Source organism: Musa acuminata, chromosome BXJ3-9, assembly GCF_036884655.1.
Source record: "Musa acuminata AAA Group cultivar baxijiao chromosome BXJ3-9, Cavendish_Baxijiao_AAA, whole genome shotgun sequence".
Taxonomy (NCBI): Eukaryota; Viridiplantae; Streptophyta; class Magnoliopsida; order Zingiberales; family Musaceae; genus Musa; species Musa acuminata.
The window spans coordinates 43,784,102-43,805,037 of record NC_088357.1 but is presented as its reverse complement, the minus strand read 5'-3'; the positions used below and the strand labels follow the sequence as shown (position 1 = coordinate 43,805,037).

At 36.1% G+C, this 20,936-nt stretch overlaps 3 protein-coding genes across 9 annotated transcripts; 1 reads left to right on the top strand and 2 right to left on the bottom strand.

The window, feature by feature from the left end:
* Positions 1-402: 402 nt before the first annotated feature.
* Positions 403-1,729, bottom strand: LOC103998799 (lignin-forming anionic peroxidase). The gene is made up of 3 exons (XM_009420384.3): positions 1,401-1,729; positions 1,127-1,318; positions 403-1,041 (listed from the first exon to the last, which is right to left on the bottom strand). Exons 1-3 carry the CDS (start codon positions 1,626-1,628, stop codon positions 481-483), a joined length of 981 nt encoding a protein of 326 aa, XP_009418659.1. The 5' UTR covers positions 1,629-1,729; the 3' UTR covers positions 403-480.
* A 1,383-nt stretch (positions 1,730-3,112) lies between these two features.
* On the bottom strand, positions 3,113-11,714 carry LOC135649952 (tobamovirus multiplication protein 3-like). The gene is made up of 11 exons (XM_065168957.1): positions 11,448-11,714; positions 10,923-11,013; positions 10,774-10,826; positions 10,607-10,699; positions 10,435-10,506; positions 7,288-7,360; positions 7,166-7,211; positions 5,990-6,053; positions 5,846-5,899; positions 5,680-5,757; positions 3,113-3,590 (listed from the first exon to the last, which is right to left on the bottom strand). The coding sequence occupies exons 1-11, from the start codon at positions 11,586-11,588 to the stop codon at positions 3,498-3,500; spliced, it is 858 nt and encodes a 285-aa protein (XP_065025029.1). The 5' UTR covers positions 11,589-11,714; the 3' UTR covers positions 3,113-3,497.
* Positions 11,715-15,134: 3,420 nt separating this feature from the next.
* Positions 15,135-20,751, top strand: LOC135649163 (pentatricopeptide repeat-containing protein At2g17140-like). 7 transcript variants are annotated; one of them, XM_065167296.1, is made up of 6 exons: positions 15,135-17,674; positions 17,944-18,299; positions 18,734-18,835; positions 18,931-19,052; positions 19,197-20,127; positions 20,242-20,751. In XM_065167296.1, the coding sequence occupies exons 1-2, from the start codon at positions 15,150-15,152 to the stop codon at positions 18,068-18,070; spliced, it is 2,652 nt and encodes an 883-aa protein (XP_065023368.1). In that variant the 5' UTR covers positions 15,135-15,149; the 3' UTR covers positions 18,071-18,299; positions 18,734-18,835; positions 18,931-19,052; positions 19,197-20,127; positions 20,242-20,751. The 7 variants fall into 7 exon arrangements, with proteins under 7 accessions (XP_065023368.1, XP_065023370.1, XP_065023366.1 ...); XM_065167298.1 differs by having other exon boundaries at positions 20,002-20,127; positions 20,295-20,749; XM_065167294.1 differs by having other exon boundaries at positions 18,931-20,127; positions 20,295-20,751.
* Positions 20,752-20,936: the final 185 nt, after the last annotated feature.

The following is a 20,936-nucleotide window of genomic DNA, read 5'->3' as shown; positions in this document are numbered from 1 at the left end:
GGTCGGCGTAATATGCTAAAAGACCCCCAAAATAATCTAAATTTCATGTTCTCTCCAAAATTACTGATGTTTCGAATTTAGCCCTCTAAATGTAGTTATACAAAACATATCCCTAGGCAATCAAAAAACTTGCATATATACCCCTACATATATATATATACTATAATTAATATTTATATGCTTTAAAAGCTATATAATAATAATAATAATAATTTTTTTATTAGTTATTAAAGTTATATAATTAATATTTATATGCTTTAAAAGTAGTTATCAAAATTTTATTAATTATATTAATTAATATTTTTTTGAAAAATATGATCATCCTTTCAAACATATAACATGTAAATGGAGTAATAATGGAATATCTTATTGAACACTTAGACATTGAGAGATCTTTCTCGGTTGTGTACTTACACTTGACATCTTGTTTATTCAAAGCAATAGTATACAGAATGGATCAAATGATATGGTAGGCATGCATCAGTTGATGGCGCTGCAAGTCCTTCTGACCTCCCCTGCTGAGCCAGTGAGGGGGGCGATGTCGCCCATCTTCACCATTGCGGCCGCGAAGTCGGCGAAGAAAGCCGCCTGGTTCTTGCTGTAGTACTTCACCATGTCGCCGGTGGGCCCGTGGCTGAGGAGCACCTGGTCGGAGTGCAGCAGGCCCTTCTTCTGAAGGAGGTTCTTGTAGTAGTTGTTGTCGAACGAGTTGGGCGTGACCAGGTCCAGCGGCGCCAGGGTGCTGTTGCCGAGAACCTGTGACGAGGGGCACCGTCGGCGTCGAAGGGCGGCGAAGCCATGGTCGATGTTGGGCTCGTTGTAGATCCTGTTCCGGAAGGTGGCGCACTGAGCTTGGCCGATGGTGTGGGAACCTGACAGAGCAACCATGTCTTTGATGCTAAGTCCTTGGCGAGCAAACGAGGAGATGAGCTCATCGAGGTTGTCGAACGCTACGGGCAGGTCTCTCTGGACCAAATCTTTGTTGGCCGCAGTGGTGGAGTCCCTTCTTCCAAGCTTCACCTTCCATGTCGGGCCACCAACCTGCACAAGGATCGCTCACAGTTCAACGCGTCCGGAATTCGAATGGAGGCATCAAGTAGAGTACATGATAATGGCGCGCGCTTACGTATTCCGATGAGTCCCGCGCTGCGACGGCGAGGATGTCGGCGCAAGAAACCACTCCCGGGCACACCTTCTCGACCGCCCACTTGATGCTGTCGATGACTTCGAACCCTCTCGCTGATCTAAAGTTCTGGGGCGCGTTCTGTTCGCTCACGATGCCCTCGGCATCTTTGAGCAGGAGCGACGCGTCGCATCCCTGGCGAAGTTGGCCGAGCATATGAAACCGATGAGCGCGCACACGAGGGAATGGCGAGGGGAAGAAGAAGCTTGAAGCTTACCTGAACGAAGCAGTCATGGAAATGGAGGCGGATAAGCGACGCCGCCATGCGACGCTCGCGTTCGACGGCGCGCCTCACGGCAGCCCTGATGGTCGAGAGAGCTTGCGGGCAGGACTTGGCGTAGTACTTGGGTGTCAGATGCGCCTCACAAGACATTGCAGTCATGAACAGTAAGAGCGAAGCCAGCAACAATGCCTGTGTGAAGCTGGAAACTCTTGCAGAACTCATTTCCACGATGGATTGCTGAAGAAACGGATCAATTAAGTTGAAGGAGAAAGAGATGAGGGTTCGAAGGAGAAGAGGAAGAATAAGAAGTGAGGTAGCTTTGTGATGATGATTTGTAGAGGATGACAGGGCCAATTTATAGGGCCAAAAGCCACGCAGTGGGAGATCTCCACACTCAATCTCCACGTGCAGCGGATTCAAAGCTCTTCCTTGAAAGTTCATGCAGCTTCCCTCCATGACAATGTCTACTAGCAATCTTCTCAACAACTCTGGTGGAATGGTTCATAGTTTGACATGCTCTTTATTGGGTTATACTCAATCTAATAGCAATCTCTGTCTTTTTGTCCTTAAAGATGACAAAGATGAGGTGTGAAGTGGCTGCTTGTGGCTGACTGTTACTTTCTTCACGTGTTATAATAGCAAACTTGACATGGTCTTCCAATGATCTGTTCAATAAAATAGCAGTGTTTGAAGCAATCAAATCTTAGAATTGTAAACTAGTTCTAGTTATTGTTACTTTCTATCATTAATCTTTTAGGTTTTCCTAGGCAAATCTATTTGGACCAAACTTTGCCATCAAATTGTGGCCTGCCTTTGCAGTTGATATGATTGGTCAAAGCTGGTGGCTTTGCTTAAGAATCAATCATTGTCGACTTGGTCCTTTTTGTTGATAACAATTATGTTGCCATCAACGTCTGAAGCAAAAGAAATCAGGCAAAGACAGCATTTGGATCAGAAACATTTACTATGTTTCTTCTGCTACGAAATAGCACATGAGATTCTATTGACAGGATAAATTCCAATGAACAGCTCAAGTGAATTCCTTTGAACTACATGTGTCATTGGCCCATAATATAGTTAATTACATTCCCAACATGAGTCTAAATCACAACATGAATATATTTAAGCATGAAATGTGTTAATTACTTCAGAAAGCAGTAGGTGTGTTTGGATAATAATCGAGTTGTAAAATATTGAAATAATAAGATATACAGTGGTTTATTTGGACACAAGAAAGGATTCATAAGAGATGGGTTATCTTGGCAGACTGTGGAGGCCCAAACCAACAAAGATTGAGTTGAATGGAAGATAGAAAACATGACCAAACATTCAACTTAGACCGTCAGTTTAGACCGATAGTTTTGGTGAATTAAATCTCCTCCTTGTAGCACATTTAACTCGCCGAAGACCTGCTCCAAATGCTCTCAAGATGGAACTGTGCACTTGATTCCAACTGCAACCTGCGGATCATTCACAGGTGGTGCCACAGATGGTATGTGATTCACTCCCCTTAGTTCTGATGTTCTAATGTTCATCACATTGCGGTATATGATACTGGGAATAATTTATAGTGATATTTGCAGTGACAAGACAATACGATTTGCACAACTATGCACCTAATTCTTAGGCCGAGAGCGTAAGGAGAATGAACACATTATTAGGCACATCAAGGTTTACTTTGGCATCCATAATTAACATATGAGACATGATGTCATGGATAATTTCACATTAACGCTGATGCATTTAAGCAATTCGAACCCAAGGGGACAGCAAAATGACAGACAAATAACTTTAGATCAATATAGCTGCAGGCTGCTTAAGGCATATAAGATCTTTCTTGTAAGTTGCAGCTCAGAAACAGATGGGTGTTGCAGATTTGAGACTCATAGGTAGACCTTACATAAAATGTTCCCAAAGATCAGCAGCCTCTCCCAGAAGCTATTTGTAAGAAATTGAGCAGCCTTAATGTTTGCAGTTATTTCTGGTCCCATGTTGCAGACTAAAATGATAGAGCATCGACTTCCCAAGCTATTATATAGATTTCTTCACGAGATTGAGAAAAGGATGAAGGTGGTATGATCGATCCCTGAATCAGTGGATTGGGTGGTATTGGGTAATCCTGCGCTTAGGTGGCAGTTTCCTTAAAATGAAAAGAACCAGGGAGGAAGGGAGAATTTCAACAAGCTGCAAAATTTCACAAAATTAAAATAGATTAGTGATACATGTTTAGCATGTCTGATTATGTCAGATAAGACAATAGAAAACGAGAGTAAAAATTAATAGATTGATGTGGAATCATATGCAGTTTTACAAGTCTACACATTTACCTTAGAAGTCTACGACAAGTTACACTTGGATAAAACATGAATGACAAGTTCATATCTTGGCTTAGCAAAACCATCAACTGAACTTTTTGAGGAATAAAACAACTTCCATTTATAATCTGAGACCACATTCAAGAGCAGTAGAATGACCCCCTAAAAGTGGTGGTTACTATTCTTAACAATGACCGCAAAATTGTGTCGGTTAACCCCCCCAAAGGTAAGAGGCATAAAAGACTTCAGTAATAACTAATTTGAGACTGACTTATTGACTACTGTCAGCATGAAAGTTAAAACTCTCTCTCCTGACAAGTGAAACATAAAATAGTAACTTGTCCATGCAAATTCATGAAGAAATCCTTTGATGTGTCCTAGAATAAGAAAATGCGGAATCATTATCGCAGGGCAGTTCTTTTGACTGACTTGCATGGAAGGCAGGATGTGATATGCCTATAGAGGCCTCGGTAATTGCATAGATACTCCAGAAAGTCAGATTATGTGAAGAAAACTGCATTGGTAGGATATAAGAACCATGTTATCATATGTTTTGTTCCCTTCTTTACTCCACATTTTAATTGTCTAAAAAGATATTACATGACAATAAAGTATGGTCTGTATAAAGTTCACCATTGTTTATCGCTTGAACAGGTTCTAATATGCATATAGGACATTTCTAAATATGCCCAATTTCTAAATTATAAAGTGTTGCTGAATTATTTAATTATAAATGAAAAGTCCTATTTAAACCAAATGATGACTGCACATGTGGTGACCTAGAACCATAATATGCACCTAAATACCACGAATGTGCTTGTAATACATTAAGTCATTAGCAATTATCTTTTTTTTTTATTTGGACATGGGACCAGTTAGGAAAAGGACTTTATGATTTTCACACGCGAGAGCTTGCTATAATACAACTTAAAAAATATGCCAACCTTATATATAGTTTATTGAAAATGTAAAATATGTGTAATGGTTAGATTGAACTAAGTGATTAAGAAGGAAAGCAAAATTCCCAAATAAAAAGAGAGAAAAATTGGATAACAAATAGTTAAATCAATAGCAGAAACACTGCTCAATCCTCTCTTATGAGTATCAAACTAGTTGTCAGGTATTAGTAATTAGATTGTTCGTTAGTTATTCACGGACATAATATTATTCGGCAAGCCTACTCCAGGACTTGTCAGAGCATTATGACTGAACCAAGAGTGGAACATCATTATGAAAACCCCTTCACCCAAGCATTTGCCATATCCACGCTTATATATTTGTTTGTCTTTCCCTAGATGATATGAAATATAACCATAAAGAATAACTGCCTGCTTCAAGGTAATTATCTAGCCTGTACACACCACATGAAAAATTGATGACATTAGAGTTAAAATTATTACTTGCTTTTTGCAAGAATCTAAAAGAGGGAGGAAAAAAAAGCTAAATAACTTTGTTGTACACAACGAGTGACACCTAGATTTGAGCTTTTATAAGTCCAATAAAACAAAAAATCCTTCTTGGTATATGCAACAACAAAATGAAGATATCTCTTAAGTTGATACTAACAGCCAATGTTGATAATTATCAGTCACCTGATCTCAAGCTCATGCCATAATATTTTGAGAATTGTCAGATGAAATCAGATAATATGTAACACTAAAATAAGAATTATTGCATCTTCGCTTCAGGCACTCAACCATTATACCATAGCCAGATGACGGACAAGCTTCAACACTAGATATTTCCCGACTACCATCTTAATCCCATTATGGGACTTGCCAACACAGAAAAAAATAACAGTTAAAGCAGTATACCTCTTCAGAAATAGATAGACACTTAAAAGCACGGAGTTATGCCACACCAGATGTGAGAAAACGTGCTATACTTCAATACTAAATTGTTGCCTATAAAGGAACTGCCTCAACTATGTTAGAATGTAGCTAAGACTTGAATCATACCAGATAAAATAAGAAGTTCAGAATTGGATGGTTTAGAACATCAAGATCTGCAGCCTTATCAAAGGCATTGAAGCACATCTGCGAAGCATTGAATAAAATAAGAACTTACTAGATCAACATATCAATTTTAGTTCACATAAAAATGAGATATAATATTCACACTTACCATAATACACCTCAACAAGAAACATAAGAAACAGATGGTGGTTACATAGCCAACCTGAAAAAGACCCCATTCACTCAATCAACTGCAGCCAAATGCATTTAGAGCCAAAGTCTCACACAGAGCATTAAGAAAGTCAAAATATACCTCCTGTAACTTTTTCCGCCGTCCTTTTGATTCGACAGGGAAGCGTTTCAGCATTAGGAAGAGCCTACCAAATATAAAATATCACTCAACAAGTTCCATCTTATAAATAACTATACATCACAGAAGAAAACCTGATAATACACATTAGTTTTGTTAAACATGTCTGTAGTGATTATTTTAACTTAATATTTCAAATTTTATGAAAACAGTTTTTCTACCCGGGTAAAGTTGCATAGATTAACTCTCTCCAAACCCTGCATTGGCAAAACCTTATACTCTGGATTATCCCTTTTTTATTTTAACAGTTATTTTACAGCATTTAAGAGTAAGAAAACTCTTACTGGTAACCTAGTTAATCATAAATTCCAATGAGCCTATCATATGGATTTTCAGCCTTATATATCGAAGATTTTCTGTTAGTTCAAATTAATTATTTCAGCCTTTACTCGCATGACATGCATTGAGTTTCTAAAATGAATAATTTAAGGCATGAACAAGCAATTAAACAAAAGAGAGCAGAAAAAATAAAATTGAAAGAAAAATATAGCAATTGTTGTAAGAAAAAGAGTATTTCGTCTAATCTAATAAGAAATGCCAAAGTCTTGCTGGCTCACATGCTTCTTAAACAACATTGAACTCAGATAACCGAATTCGGCAATCTTTTTAAAAGCATTTGCCATGAGTTTCCATCGATATTTGTTCAACAATATGTAATAGGCAGAAAATCATAAAATAAAAATAAAAACTAAGAAGTGCACTTGTTTCATTTTAGTAAAGAAGTATCAAGTGAAATTTCAGAAAGAGCACAAGTAGAAAACATCCATATTTAGAATGATAACCTAACCAAATTCCAAAACAACAAGCATAAAGCCTTAATAACAGAATGTGCATTTATTAAACTTATTGAGGGAGGTTTTCAAGGATGTAATCAAACAAATGCAGAAAACATAAAATTCATATGATGATTCATGATAATAGATCTTATGTATATTGAACATTTCAACTGGGTAACGCTTCTTTAATACAGGACTGCCTATTTGAGCATTGATATGCATTAGTACTTTGAATACATCAAAGCAGAAATTCTACTAAAGATACATGACTCACAGAGGATAATAGGAGTGAGTCAAATAAACAGAAAAATGTTGGTACAAAAGAACAAGTTAAATAGCACACCTCCCTCCATATAAAAGAAACCCGAGGGCAGCAAACAATGAAACACCTACAAAATAGTAAAACAACCCATTTCATAAAATTCAGAATCAACTACATAAAATCCAAGTGTTTAGGACAAAAACCTGCAAAGAAGATCTTGGACAGGATAATCATAGCTTGGATAGGCTCCCACCATAAGAGAAACCAAAGAGCAAACTGCAGAAATTTATAAAAAATATAATAAAAAAAACTCATTTTAGTCTCTTAGGCCCCAAAATGCTTACACTAAGCAAAAAAATTAACTTTGGGACTGAGAAAAGGGACCGAAGCTCAGTACATTTTCCATCACATTTGTCAAAGATGGATCTTGGAAAGAAAACTACATATGCATTAAAAATGCTAAAAGATAGGATTCGCCAAAACTTGTCATGAACATGTAGCACACCTTTACAGGTAATATACCGACTTCATATGATGATAAACAAATCAAGATTTGCAATACCGTCAGGGACAAAATTTATTAGTCCCACATGTTACCAGTACACAGACCAATGTAAACCGGGCAATACGATCGGTGCAGGGTCAGTACCACAGGGTACAGGATGATATATGCTCTGTACCACAAAATTTCTTCTTTTTTATTTTTTCAGCCTCTTTAGGATTTTTCCAAAACTTGGTATGTGCAGACAGACACTCTATACACCAATACAGCACTGGTCCCAGCCCTGACTTGTACATCAGTACTGGTACACGAAATTGGTTAACCTTGAAACAAATATTATGGTGCTACATGCGACTATATTAGTGCATAACAAATGATGAGATTAATTGAAAGAACAAACTAACATGGAACTCATGCCAACCTTCTGAACAGAATAAAAAAGTGACATTCAACCTAATCATCATTTCTACTGATCTCTTGATCAACTCTCCTTTTAGTCATGGTAACTAAAGCCCATGGTTTCAACTTTCAAGTACACATTAACAGAACATGGTAGTGATTTTTAGCAAAGACGGTGCGAGGAATATTATCCAATCCGCTACAATTATCCACAGAAGCCTGGAAAACCAACTTGAATAAGTACAATCATTTTCTGTAATATACCTAGGATTTTGTCACTCTGTCCCTCACTCACATAAGTACATTTGTGTTTGTGTGCTTCAATTTTTTTTTCCAATAATCCTAGAATTTGGAAGTACTCAATTCTCCCTCTCCCCTGCATTTGTATGGTTGTGCTCATTTGAAGTTCTGTATGAGTATGTGAGGGTTGATATGAGTGGACAAAGGTCAGAAATGTTTGCTGAGCAAGAATGTAGAATGAGAGCATTTAATAAAACCCCCAACAGACTGTAGAACTATTTACGATCAAAGGACAAAACTTAATTGCTTCTCAGACAATGCCTTGGAAAAGACCAGATTCTTCAATATGCTTCAGAAATGAGACATGCATGCTAGACACAACCATTGCCTACAACTAGGGTCATTGGCCCTAGATACTTGCAACTTCTGGGTAGTGATGCATGACAGAAGATGTGCATGCATATTCTAAGGCCGTCAATTGTAGATTCAAGTTCTACAGGGGTTGACATCCTAGTATTACTAGGTTTTGCAGGTATACATGCAACGCCTCCTTTCAATTCTAATGAAAGACATCTAGCCTATATGACAATGACTTCTGTTCCAACACTAAAAGCTTAAATCCCATGGCGCATTTAGCATGTTGTAACAGGATAGGACTAGGTGGATCAAATAACTGAGTGAACATCATGCCAGTACAGAAAAGAATACCATAAACTCTCATAGAGATACAAAGGAACAAATCTTTTCCAATAAGCTAGGACCAAAAATTATAGTGTTCTCTTGGGCCTAATGTATAATATAACTGTAAATGAATATCAAAAAAGAACAGACAACAGGGGAAGATTATTAGATGAAAATGATTATTTTATATAATATCTCCACAACTTACTTTGTAATAGGATGTCCTAATTCACAATAGTCCATGATATCCAGTCCAATTATCCAGACATGCAAAAGAGTCAAGTAGGACCAAATTATAGTTTGGTAAAGAACACATTTCAATAACATGTTATGCCTCCATTGGTCATAGTTTTTCCATTGTCTTGTCAGTGTCAAGAAGAATTGTCCCTAAAGCAAACCTTGAGACTTTCCTTTCTTGTAATCTGTTCTCAGTTCTAAATTAGGAAAATTTCAGAAGTTTGCTAAAATAGATAACGCTGAATCCTATATCAACTAAGCTTTTAAGGTCTGTGCAGAACTCTCACTTGAGTAACTTTTCTTCATCTTTGAATATTGGACCAGCTTTAGAGGATTAACATTAGGCCACCTGACAGTTGAAGAATTTTGTTAAATTATCGATAGATTTATGCTCCACAACCAACAAAATACTCATCGATAATTCTCCGGTGATACTCACATTTGCACTCACATATATGCCGCAATCAAATGTCCGAATAACTCCATCCACGCTACAGCCTTCAATTATAGCTTCACTACCATCACTTTTAAAAACCAACATTTTGCATTACATTCATAACTTCCACATGACTAGTTGTAACCTATCCTGATTATTTTTCTAATTCCTCAACTTATCTTATAATCTCTCAAACTATGATGGACTTCTATCTAAGTCTTATCCTTAACCCGACCCCTATCATATGTTCTCTATTCTTGGCATCAATTATTCAACTTAGATTCTCTTCATAACCTAAAAATTTGTTTGAGATTTCCCTAGTTTACTCAGCTAGTGGCACTTCTTTATTTAATAGAACTCTCTTTGTCTTTATTTTATAAACTGTTTTCTCACCATCTCATACTATAATAAAAAAAAGGCAGTTTTCAGTAGCTTCTACATAGCCAATATGAATTGAATCTAGTAGAAAACAAATGAGAAGTGTTCTAATTCCCATCAAACAGTAAAGAAGTGATGTTTGAGACCAAGGATCCTAATTAATAAAGGCATCAAATTCAGAACATCAACTCTTGATAAAGAAAAGCATATTTCTGAGAAATTATAAACAAGAAGTTACAGTAAGTCATGATGTTTTGAAAGTAAAATAAATTTTCTAGAGCCTTTTCTTTTAAGCAGGTAATACCATCCATGCCATCAGATGCCTTGGCTATAAATCTATCTCAACCTTTGATTACTAAGGAATGTTTGTTTCAGTAAGTATTTATACAATCAATAGATATTGATCTGTAATTACATAAATGAGGCCCGACCCTGATTTATGCTGTCTACCACATACACAATTAACTATGTCATTACCTGAATGGCATAAACCACTGCATTAATTGTATAGAAGCATGGTCTAAGGCCATCAATAGATATTGATCGTGCCTGCATGAGAATCCATTTCAGTTAAAGTTAGCTGACTAAACATTAATATAAAAAGAAAAATATTTCGTTGAATAAAGGAAAGAAAAAACTGATGACATACCTGGTAATATATTTCAGCCCAAAATAGTACCAAGAGTGCATAAGTAGTGAAGAATGCGAGACCAGGCAAATCCAAAAGAACATGTTGAATGATCTGTACGGTAAGATAATAACAGTTCAATACCATCACAAGAGGTTCTATGGCGTTCAAAATTATGTGTAACAAACCTCAGGCTTTATTTTTTGGATATGCCGACGAAATACAAAGATAAGCGATCTAACTGCAAAGACAAGAACCATAGCGAAATCAGATGCAATAAAATACCTCCTCGTCGAGTGTATTAGAGTGAAGCACATCAGTAAAGCTAGATTCTTACCACCATTGACCAGAAAATTCAGGAAGTGAAAGACCTTCTGCGTTGTCCAACCAAACTCTGGTACTCTGCACTCGATTCTAAACAGTTGTATCTGCAGACTAGATTATTTCAGTAACCAAGCAGAATAAGAATAATTAGAAAGCAAGAAGCATTTTGTCACCAATGTGCCATAAAAAATTAAAGAGTGTATTTTTTTATAATTTGTTAAAATTTTCTAGTAAACCCTACACGAAAGAATCATAGCATGTCGTTTCATCATCATTGCAACCATCACGTATGGCATACAGTTCAAAGCAGTAAAAGCACCTAAACTTGCTTTATCTTTTCATATATTTCTATAATTTGCTCAAATTTGCGGTTCCACCAAAGCCTAACCCCACAAATCGTTAGCAAAAGGTACCAATTCCTTGACCGATAGACACCCTATCATACACAAACTGCTTCCTTAATACACGAAAATGATCGATCATCGGAGAGGAAAAGGCCAAATCGAGTCACAAGTTTGCATAATCAAAGGAGGATTACGAGAGCGACGGCGGAAACTAGTCCGAAGAGGGCGGCGAGGGCGTGGAAGATGCGGTCCTGCCACAGGGTCGAGTTGTTCACCTCCTCCCACCAATCCCAGCCGTCACGCAGCACGTGCGCCGGTACCGACGACGACGCCATGGGAGCTCCTCCGCTGGAGTCCAAATTTCCCGGCGGTCGGTCGCTCGCCGGCGATTCGCGATCCGAGGCCGGGGAGGGAGGGAGGGAGGAACGAGAAAGGGGACGAGGGGGAAAATATAGTTACCGAAAATATAGAAGATAAATAAATAAATAAACAAATAAATCGGACGAGAAAAGTCACGGCCGCGGGATCCGATCACCTCCCGCCGCAGCCCCGGGTGCGATCACCTAGCGACACGTGGCGTTAGCGGAGGAGCAGCTCGAGGGATGCCATTCGCCTGAGATCAAAACGAAGCCATTATCTTTATTAATAAAAGCTAATAAAGAATTTAAATTAAGTAATAAAAATTATAATCAAGGAAAAAATATGATTCATAAATATATTTACATTTTTAATTTAAAATTAATATCTTTTCTTTTTGGGTTAATTTTCTAAAAAATCTCTAATTTTATTTTTTTTTCAGATATCGTTCATTTTTATTTTTTTTTATTTCAAAAAATAACAAAAGTACGGCATCAACAACTTCTTTTTCAAACTCATTATATTGAATAAATCTAATATATCGAATCAACCTAAGATTTAATCGGTCCAAAATAAAGAATAATAAATAAATTAAATAATATATATTAGTAAAAGTGAAAATATAAAAGTTACAAATATATATATATATACTATAAAAATATGACAAAAGAATGGTATAATTACAACCTTTTAATTTTAGCTTAAATTAACCAAAAATAAAAAAAAAATCCAAACTTTTGATAGTTTAATTAATCTAAATTGCTTTTTGATGGGGTTGTAATGGATATTTTTAGAGTTTCATAATATTTTTGGTATTTTTGGATGACCTTATTTACACTATTTTAAAATTTATATTACATTTTTCTTGCCCTATTTAAAAACATTGCAACCCTATTAAAAAATAGTATAACTTATATCACATCTTTTTCATAATTTTTAAATTTTTAGAAAAACCTTATAAATAACTTACAAAATTTTTTAAGAGCATGGGATGTGAGTTACACTATTTTTGAACAAAACCTCAAATAACTTAGGTTTATTATAATAAAAAATATTATAGTTTTAACATTGAATGAAGCCCTGATTGATTAATTTTTCTTTTTTTTAGTAATTAGAATATCTAATCCTGATCAATTCAACTCTTAAATATTATATTTTTTTATTTTTGATTAATTTAAGCTGAAAATATAAAGTTGCAATTGTGTCATTCTTTTGCCATAATGTTATTATTTTTATAATATTTTTAAATATATAATTTTAATATTAATTTTTATTTATATATTAATATTATTTAATTTACTTGTTATTATTTATTTTGAACTTGCTTAATTTTTTGGTTGATTCAATAGTGTTCATTTAATATACCTTTGTTATTTTTGAAACATGGGAAAAAAAATAAAAATAGAGAGTAAAAAATATTTAAAATAAAAAATGTATCTTTTTTTTAGTCTAATATTTTAAATTTGAAAGACAGATAAAAGATTCATGCAACCAAAGATAGACATTAAGTCTAGTATTTGGATTTTCTATCAAACAAAGAAATATATTGAAGGGTAAATAAGTATAGGACAAGTTTGGGAGAGGAGTGATGTTAAACTTATGATTGTTGGGTAGTTATCACTAATTAGTATTGAAGGTAAATGTAGATCATTTAAATAGCGAGTTAATAACAATCCCAAAAATGTAAATAAATAACAACTTCCAATAAGCACCACACATAATTTAACTTCAATTAATAATAAAAAAATATTAATATATATTGAGTTTAATATAAAACATCATAATGCATATTCAAAATGGTAGCCATAGAGGAAAGCTATTATTGTATGGGCAACTAATAGCAACCACTGAAAAGAGATTATTTACAATCCTCTTTCTTTTTTTTGTTGTTATTTATTTACAACCTCATATTAAGATTTTTAAATATTTCTAATTTATTCCAAACATATCTATCTTCAATCTATAACTTAATTATAATAAAATCTTTTCCCTCTTTACCTATAACCTTTTTTTTTTTTCTTTTCTTCTTTTTCTCCTGCTCTTCCTTCTCTTAAGTACTTTCATATCTTGCATTAACCCAAAAGATATGAAAAAATAAAAAAATAAATCTAGATGGGTTATGAATAGTAAAATATAATTTATTATTTAAAAAATTATGAATTATAAGAATGAGGCTCAAATTTTGATTTTTATAAGAGGTTTTTTTTTTCAAAAATCACAATTAATGCCCTTGGTCAGATCCCTTCAAATCAAGTCGATCCATATTCTTTACATTCAAGTTATACTCAGGTTATAATCAAAATACCATTGAGTTACACGGGAGATCTATTAAGAATATATTAATTTTTATATAAATTTATTCTAAATTTATCATAAAATAAAAAATAAATAATTTTGGTTAGAATTATTATTTTAGTAGAATTCTTAAAATTTGATAATAATTATCTTAAACATATCTACAATAAAAAATATTAGTTTTAAAATGAGTTAGGTAATCAACTTTAACTTATTTCAATATTGAGTGTAATTAAAATAATATATGAAATATAAAATAAAAATTAAGGTTTTGTGATTAGTTTTATAATGAATTTAGGATTAATTTGATATAAATTAATATATTTATTAACATGTCGAGTGTAACTCAAGTATAACCCGAGTTTAGCTTACTTGTAATAGCTTCTTTTGGATAATTTAGAATAATTTTGTATAGAAATTAATATATTTTTTGTGAACTATAACTTGAGTTTTTATATGTAAAATAATTTTGATTTTATGATAAATTTATGATAATCTTATATAAAAATATATTTTTTAAACATGTGTAATTAAGTAAAGAACATAACGAGTAAAATATGAGGAGGAGGAGGAGGAGGAGGAGAAATAGAAGGAAAAATATAAAGAAAAAGAGAAGAGAATGAGTGAGGGAGAGAGTGACGACGAAAATTGAGTGTGAAGAGAAGGAAGCCAAGAGATAAGACGATGGAAGTGGAGGCGGAGGCGACAAGTGAAGGTGATGGATAATTTGAAAACAAGCAAATAATAATATATGGTTCAATTAAATGTAATAATCATTTTTAAAATAATTTTATTAGAGATATTTGGGTCAAAACATTAAAAAAAGCCATCTCCTCTTGTAAAAATCATTAAAAACTATAAAAAAAAATAGATCAGCTGAGAATTAAGGAACGAAGAGCGTTTACATCCTTCATGATCAGGTCGTTGGACTCACCTAACGACGTACCTGCCTTGTTATTGGAAGCCGTATGGACCTCATTGTAGGCCCACGTGGCCCACTTACTACGCTAAAAATATAAAAATATTTTTGGGCAACGATAACTTTTAATATTTATCTGTACAGATCGTACACAAAAATAAAAATAAATTTATTTACATTATAATGATTTTGACAATATTGGGTTGCACTATAACTGGCTTGGTAAGAATTGGGTAGGCCAATGGGTGCGTGTGTCAAGCTACTTCCTGCAGATGCTTTTAAAAGGGCCCAAAATGGAGGGAGGCGTGTCCGCCTCGAGGCCTCGATGAACTCGTCCGCCCTAGCGGCCGAACTCCTCCGTCGTAATGCCGGCAACCCGGCCCTGGCGTGGCGCCTCCTCAGGCACCTCCTCTCCTCCCCCGCCGCGCCACTCCCTCCCCTCCGTCTCATTATCTCTCTCTCCCGCCTCCTCGTCGTCGCCCGCATGCTCCCCGAGCTTCACCATCTTCGGCGCCTCATCCTCCTCCCTCGCCACCCTCCGGCCGCTGTTCGCACTGCCCTCTCCGCCCTTGTCTCCGTCTCCGCCTCCGCTGGCCTCCTCGATGACGCCCTCGCCCACTTCCGCTCACTCCGTTCTCAATTCCCCTCCCACCCTCCTTCCACCCGACTTTACAACTGCCTCCTCAACTGCTCCCTCCGAGCCCATCGCGCCGACCTCGTCGAGGTGCTCTACAGAGACATGCTTCTCGCTGGAGTTCCCCCCGAGACGTACACGTTCAATATTTTGATATTTTCCTTATGCGACTCTGACCGTATCGAGGAAGCCCGGCTGTTGTTCGATAATATGCCATTAAAGAATTGCCAGCCAGATGAGTTCAGCTTCGGGTTCTTGATCTGCAGGTACTGTAAAGCAGGGCTCAGTCACAGGGCGGTGGAGCTTCTGGATGAGATGGAGAGACTCGGGCGCTCACCAAACATAGTGATCTATAATACATTAATTTCTAGCTTTTGCAAGGAGGGGTCCATTGGTGAAGCTGAGAAGTTGGTTGAGCGGATGAGAAAAGATGGTATTTTTCCTAATATTGTCACTTTTAATTCTAGGATTTCTGCTCTTTGTAAGGCAGGTAAGGTATTGGAGGCTTACCAGATTTTCAGAGACATGCAGGAGGATAATGTGTTGGGTTTGCCAAGGCCGAATCAGATTACATTTAATCTGATGTTGGATGGATTTTGTAAGGGAGGCATGCTGGAGGAAGCCAGGGCCTTGGTGGAGTTGATGAAAGTTGGTGGATCCCTTACAAGTTTACAGAGTTACAATATATGGCTGTCAGGGTTGGTGAAGTGTGGAAGGCTGCTGGAGGCCCAACAATTGTTGGAACAAATGGTTCAACAGGGTATAGAACCTAATTCATACTCTTATAACATTCTTATTGATGGTCTTTGTAAGGAAGGGATGATTTATAGTGCTAGATCAGTGATGAATTTGATGAAAAATAATGGAACGTCACCGGACCCAGTAACTTATAGCAGTCTACTCCACTGGTACTGCACGAGAAGGAATATATCAGGGGCCATCAAGATTCTTCATGAGATGACTAGTAGTGGATGTTTTCCCAACAGTTTTTCTTGCAACATCTTATTGCAAAGCTTGTGGAAAGAGGGGAGGATTTTGGAGGCAGAGAAACTATTACAAGAGATGAATAAAAAAGGATATGGTTTAGGCATCGTAACATGCAATATTGTCATAAATGGTTTATGTGAAAATGGAAAATTGGACAAGGCAATTGAAATTGTTAATAGCATGTGGCAGCATGGAAGTGCAGCCCTTGGTGAACTTGGAAATGCATTCCTCGGTTTGGTGGACGACAGAAATGAAAAGAAAAAATGTTGTCCTGGTCTAATCACTTATTCAATTTTGATTAATCACTTGTGCAAGGCTGGAAGGTTAGATGAAGCTAGGAAATTATTACTTGAAATGATGGGGAGGAATGTTGCTCCGGATTCGATAATCTATGACATTTTTGTACATGGATTTTGTAAGCAGGGAAAGGTGTCATCAGCTTTTAAAGTTCTAAGAGACATGGAAAAAAAAGCATGCAGACCAAGCACAAGAACATACAACTTACTGATATGGGGTTTGGGTAAAAAACACCAAATAGAGGAAATACTTGACTTGATAAATGAAATGCAAGAAAAAGGAATCCCAAAAAATGTTAGAACTTATAATAACCTAATCCATGCTCTCTGTGATAGAGAAATGGTAGATAAAGCTGCTTCACTTCTAGAAGAGATGCTTCATAATTCCATTCTTCCTAACATAACTTCTTTCAGCATGTTGATCCGGGCTTTCTGCAAGATTTCTGATTTTGATGCAGCTCGAGCCATGTTTCATGGAGCTTTGACTGCATGTGGACAAAAGGAAGTGCTCTATAGCTTAATGTGCAACGAGTGTTTCATGTATGGAAAGATATCAGAGGCTAAGGAACTACTTCAAATCGCTCTAGAAAAGGAGTTTTCCCTGGAGCATTTTCCGTACAAAAGTCTTATTGAAGAACTTTGCAAGGAAGACAGGATAGATGATGGGCACAGTTTAATCAATACAATGATTGCTAAAGGTTATGTGTTTGATCCTGCAACATTTATGCCAGTGATTGATGCTCTAGGGAAGAAGGGAAACAAACAAGAGGCTGATAAACTTTCAGAGAAAATGATGGATATGGCAGCTCATCATGATGGATCCATGGTTTCTTTTTCTGATCGTCTACATGGTGACTCAGAGAATAAACATCAAAAGCAAAAGCAAGAGCAAGAGGTTTCTCTTGGAAGCGATTGGCACAATCTTCTACACAGGTATAAATATTCTATTTCGTCTTTTTGCTTGCAATTTCTAGGAACTTCAAATTTTATTGGGCACATGTGAATATGAAAAGGTTTGACAATCTACATGTTTTGGTTTCTTCTCCTTTAAATGACAGTTCAATTATGAAACAAGGAAAGTGTATTTACTATTTAGTAGGCCAATCTAGAAATCACTACATAGGTCTCCTGACAGTTATTCTTCAATTTAACTGTTTACTGAATCTATCATAACAGTTTTGTAATCATGCCTGTATATGCAGAGATGATGGAAGTGGAATAGCTATGAAACTTCTAAAGAGAGTGCAAAAAGGTTGGGGTCAAGGAAGCATACCAGCCCCACGTCCACAGAATTTTGATCTTGTTGATGAGTGGGAGATCACCAATTGATTCAAATGTGGAATAAAATGGTTGGTTTTAGCCTGCGCAAATGTATCAAATTTTGCTCCAGATCCTGTATTTGATACTCTCGTGGGTAGTTGGTGCTCTTTATGCCTTGTTTATTAATTCAGGACATGGCATTAAACCTCAGCTCCAAACTGTTACCTCAGAGAAGTATGGTTTCCCAAAATGGATCAGTTGCAGACCTTGTTCTAACATGCCCTGAAAGTCCTTTCAGGTTTGTTTACTGTGCTTAATTTTTTGTCTTTTTAGCTTGAAAATGGGATAATATGGGTTTGGCATGGTTGCTGACAGACTGTTTAGAATGTTTGTGGGGTAAAAGGGGGGCATATTTAGAATTTAATTAGAAATGTGTGGTGGTGACCCATATTAAAAAGAAACAGACATCCATAAATAACAAGTTCTACAGAGCCATAAAGTCGGTAAAGGCTTCCATTATCACAGATATGGTGCATAGCCCATGTGTCTTTCTCATGATGAGATACTTGCTGTCTTATGTCTGCAATTTGGTAAATATAGTGTGGATCAAAATAAAAATAACTTTGTAGCTTAGTCATATCTGGTTAGCATATTGAATCTTTGAATATTTTGTAGATCCTATAAATTTGTCCTGAAGTTCTAGCCTGCTGAAAGTTTTGTAACATGATGCAGGAGTTTAGTTTCATGTGTTGTCAAAGGGGCAATCCTTAGAAGGGCTTACATTATCATTTTTAAGCTGCATTTTGTCTTTGACATCACTTCAAACTGCAACAGGTGGATAATAGTAATACAACTTTGATGCTTATTCTTCTCTTTTTGTAATTGTTGCGGTTTATATACATCTTTTGATTAATTATTTATTGCCACAGAGGTGTTTTTTCTGCCTTAGGCATCCTAAAACAATTTGTGTTTGGAAGGGACAAGAAAACTACTTCAGCAGCAGCATATCAAATGAAGCTGTTGGGCTCAGTAATTATCATTCAGTACTCTGGTATGTTAAAAATAGTTCTTAATGATCGTGATGTTTTAAAATCTTCTTATTGTGATTCAATAAACTAGGAAAGTGGAAATAAGTTGCAAGTTACCATGTTACATATAGATTATGAGTAGAAGATGCCTAAATTGCTATTTGTAGGTTGCCAAGGATTGTCGGTACCCGTTCCGATGATCTGGTTAGACCTGGTCAGACGGGTACATATCAGTCAGTATTGGTGTCTCGTTGTCAGTATGTATTGTTGTTTCGAAGAGGAAGAAAAAGAGGGAGAAGAGAAAGGCGCGATGGAGGAACTAAGGAGGAGGAAGGTGTAAGATGAAGAAAGAAAGGGAGGCAATGGAGGAAGAAAGAAGAAGGGGAAGTAGTGGAGGAAGAAGATTAAGCGATGGAGGTGGAGAAGGATGAAGGAAGAAGTGGAGACGAGGCAGGCATATGTATTAGAGAGATGAACAGAGGTAAATGGGCAGGCGATGCCCATTAACAACGGCAACAACAACGACAATGACGTCGTGAGAAATAGGGGGAACAATAGTACTGAATCACTTGAAACTAGAGCGATTTGTGTACCGATCCATGCTCGGACTAGTACGTACTTCTTGTATCTTCTTTATCTTCTAGGACAAGAAATTTGATACTTGCTGTTTTATCCTACTAACAAATGTCATCTTCTCGATACATGTCTCTAATACCTTCATTTTGATAAGTTCTCTTGTGGCATGTCTATATTCTCATTCAATCCCTGTGAATGAATGGCAATGTGTGGCTTTACTTTGTTTCCTTGCACAGTCGGAAGGTAATTGATTAGAATTTATTTTCAGAAGTTTCATCTGAGTATTTGGAGTATCGAAAAGAAATAAATTTAGTGCAATTAAATTTGTAGTATTAACTTCAACAAAGTTGAACATTGGTTATGATCTAAAACACAATCCTTTCATGTTTTGCTCAGGCTTCGGACTACTTAAGCAAAATACATACACAATTGGAGTCAATAAGAGGATCCTTTAAGAAAAAAAAAAAAGGAATTCAGTCAACATTATTTTGACTTGTCATTTCCACTCAGTGGATTACAATGGTGAGAAAAGATCCATTTAACATACTGCACTCAGCTGGGGTTCATAGCATGCTGTTTGTTCATATTACATTTGTATAATTTCTGATAACCATTTGAAAACCTTTTCTATTCTAGTTAGCAAATGCAACAACAGTCACCAGATACTCCTGCCTCTTGTTTGATCACAGTATCCCAATTTTGGTGGAGAGGGAAAAGGGAGGACAACCATTGACAATTCTTGCTGAATATTGCTCATCTTCCATTGACAATTCTTGCTTGATGAATCCTGGAACTGGTGTGGATGAGCATAACATTGTATCATAAAGAAGACCGACTTCCCATCAGTTCTTCAACAAGAGTCATACATCTCATCATCACAAGATTACATGGTACGATTTTGTCAATTTTGGCAATAAAGTTTCATCTCCTCTGGAAGAAATAATTCAACGCTTGAAACAGCATCACGAGAGGATAATAAACGGCGGACATGGATGGTGTTAAAATGAGTTTTGTTAGATGTTCCACTTTGTTCATTTTAATTAGGGTGTATAAAGATCTGCTTGTTTCATTTGTAATACTAGCATTTGTTCATCTTGATAATAAATGCTCTTTTTATTGATATTAATTGCCCTGTATTTACTTGACTCTATACTTCCGGATTACCTTGCTTGGCAGCGTTGCAACATGATGTGTATGCACACTTATCAAATAATTACTTTTATTTGATCCAATTATTTTTTATATTAATCGAGGCTGTTCAGTTTCAAAAGTTGATATAGTCCTTTATGTATGTCTACATAAATAAATATATGAATATACTTTATTTCATT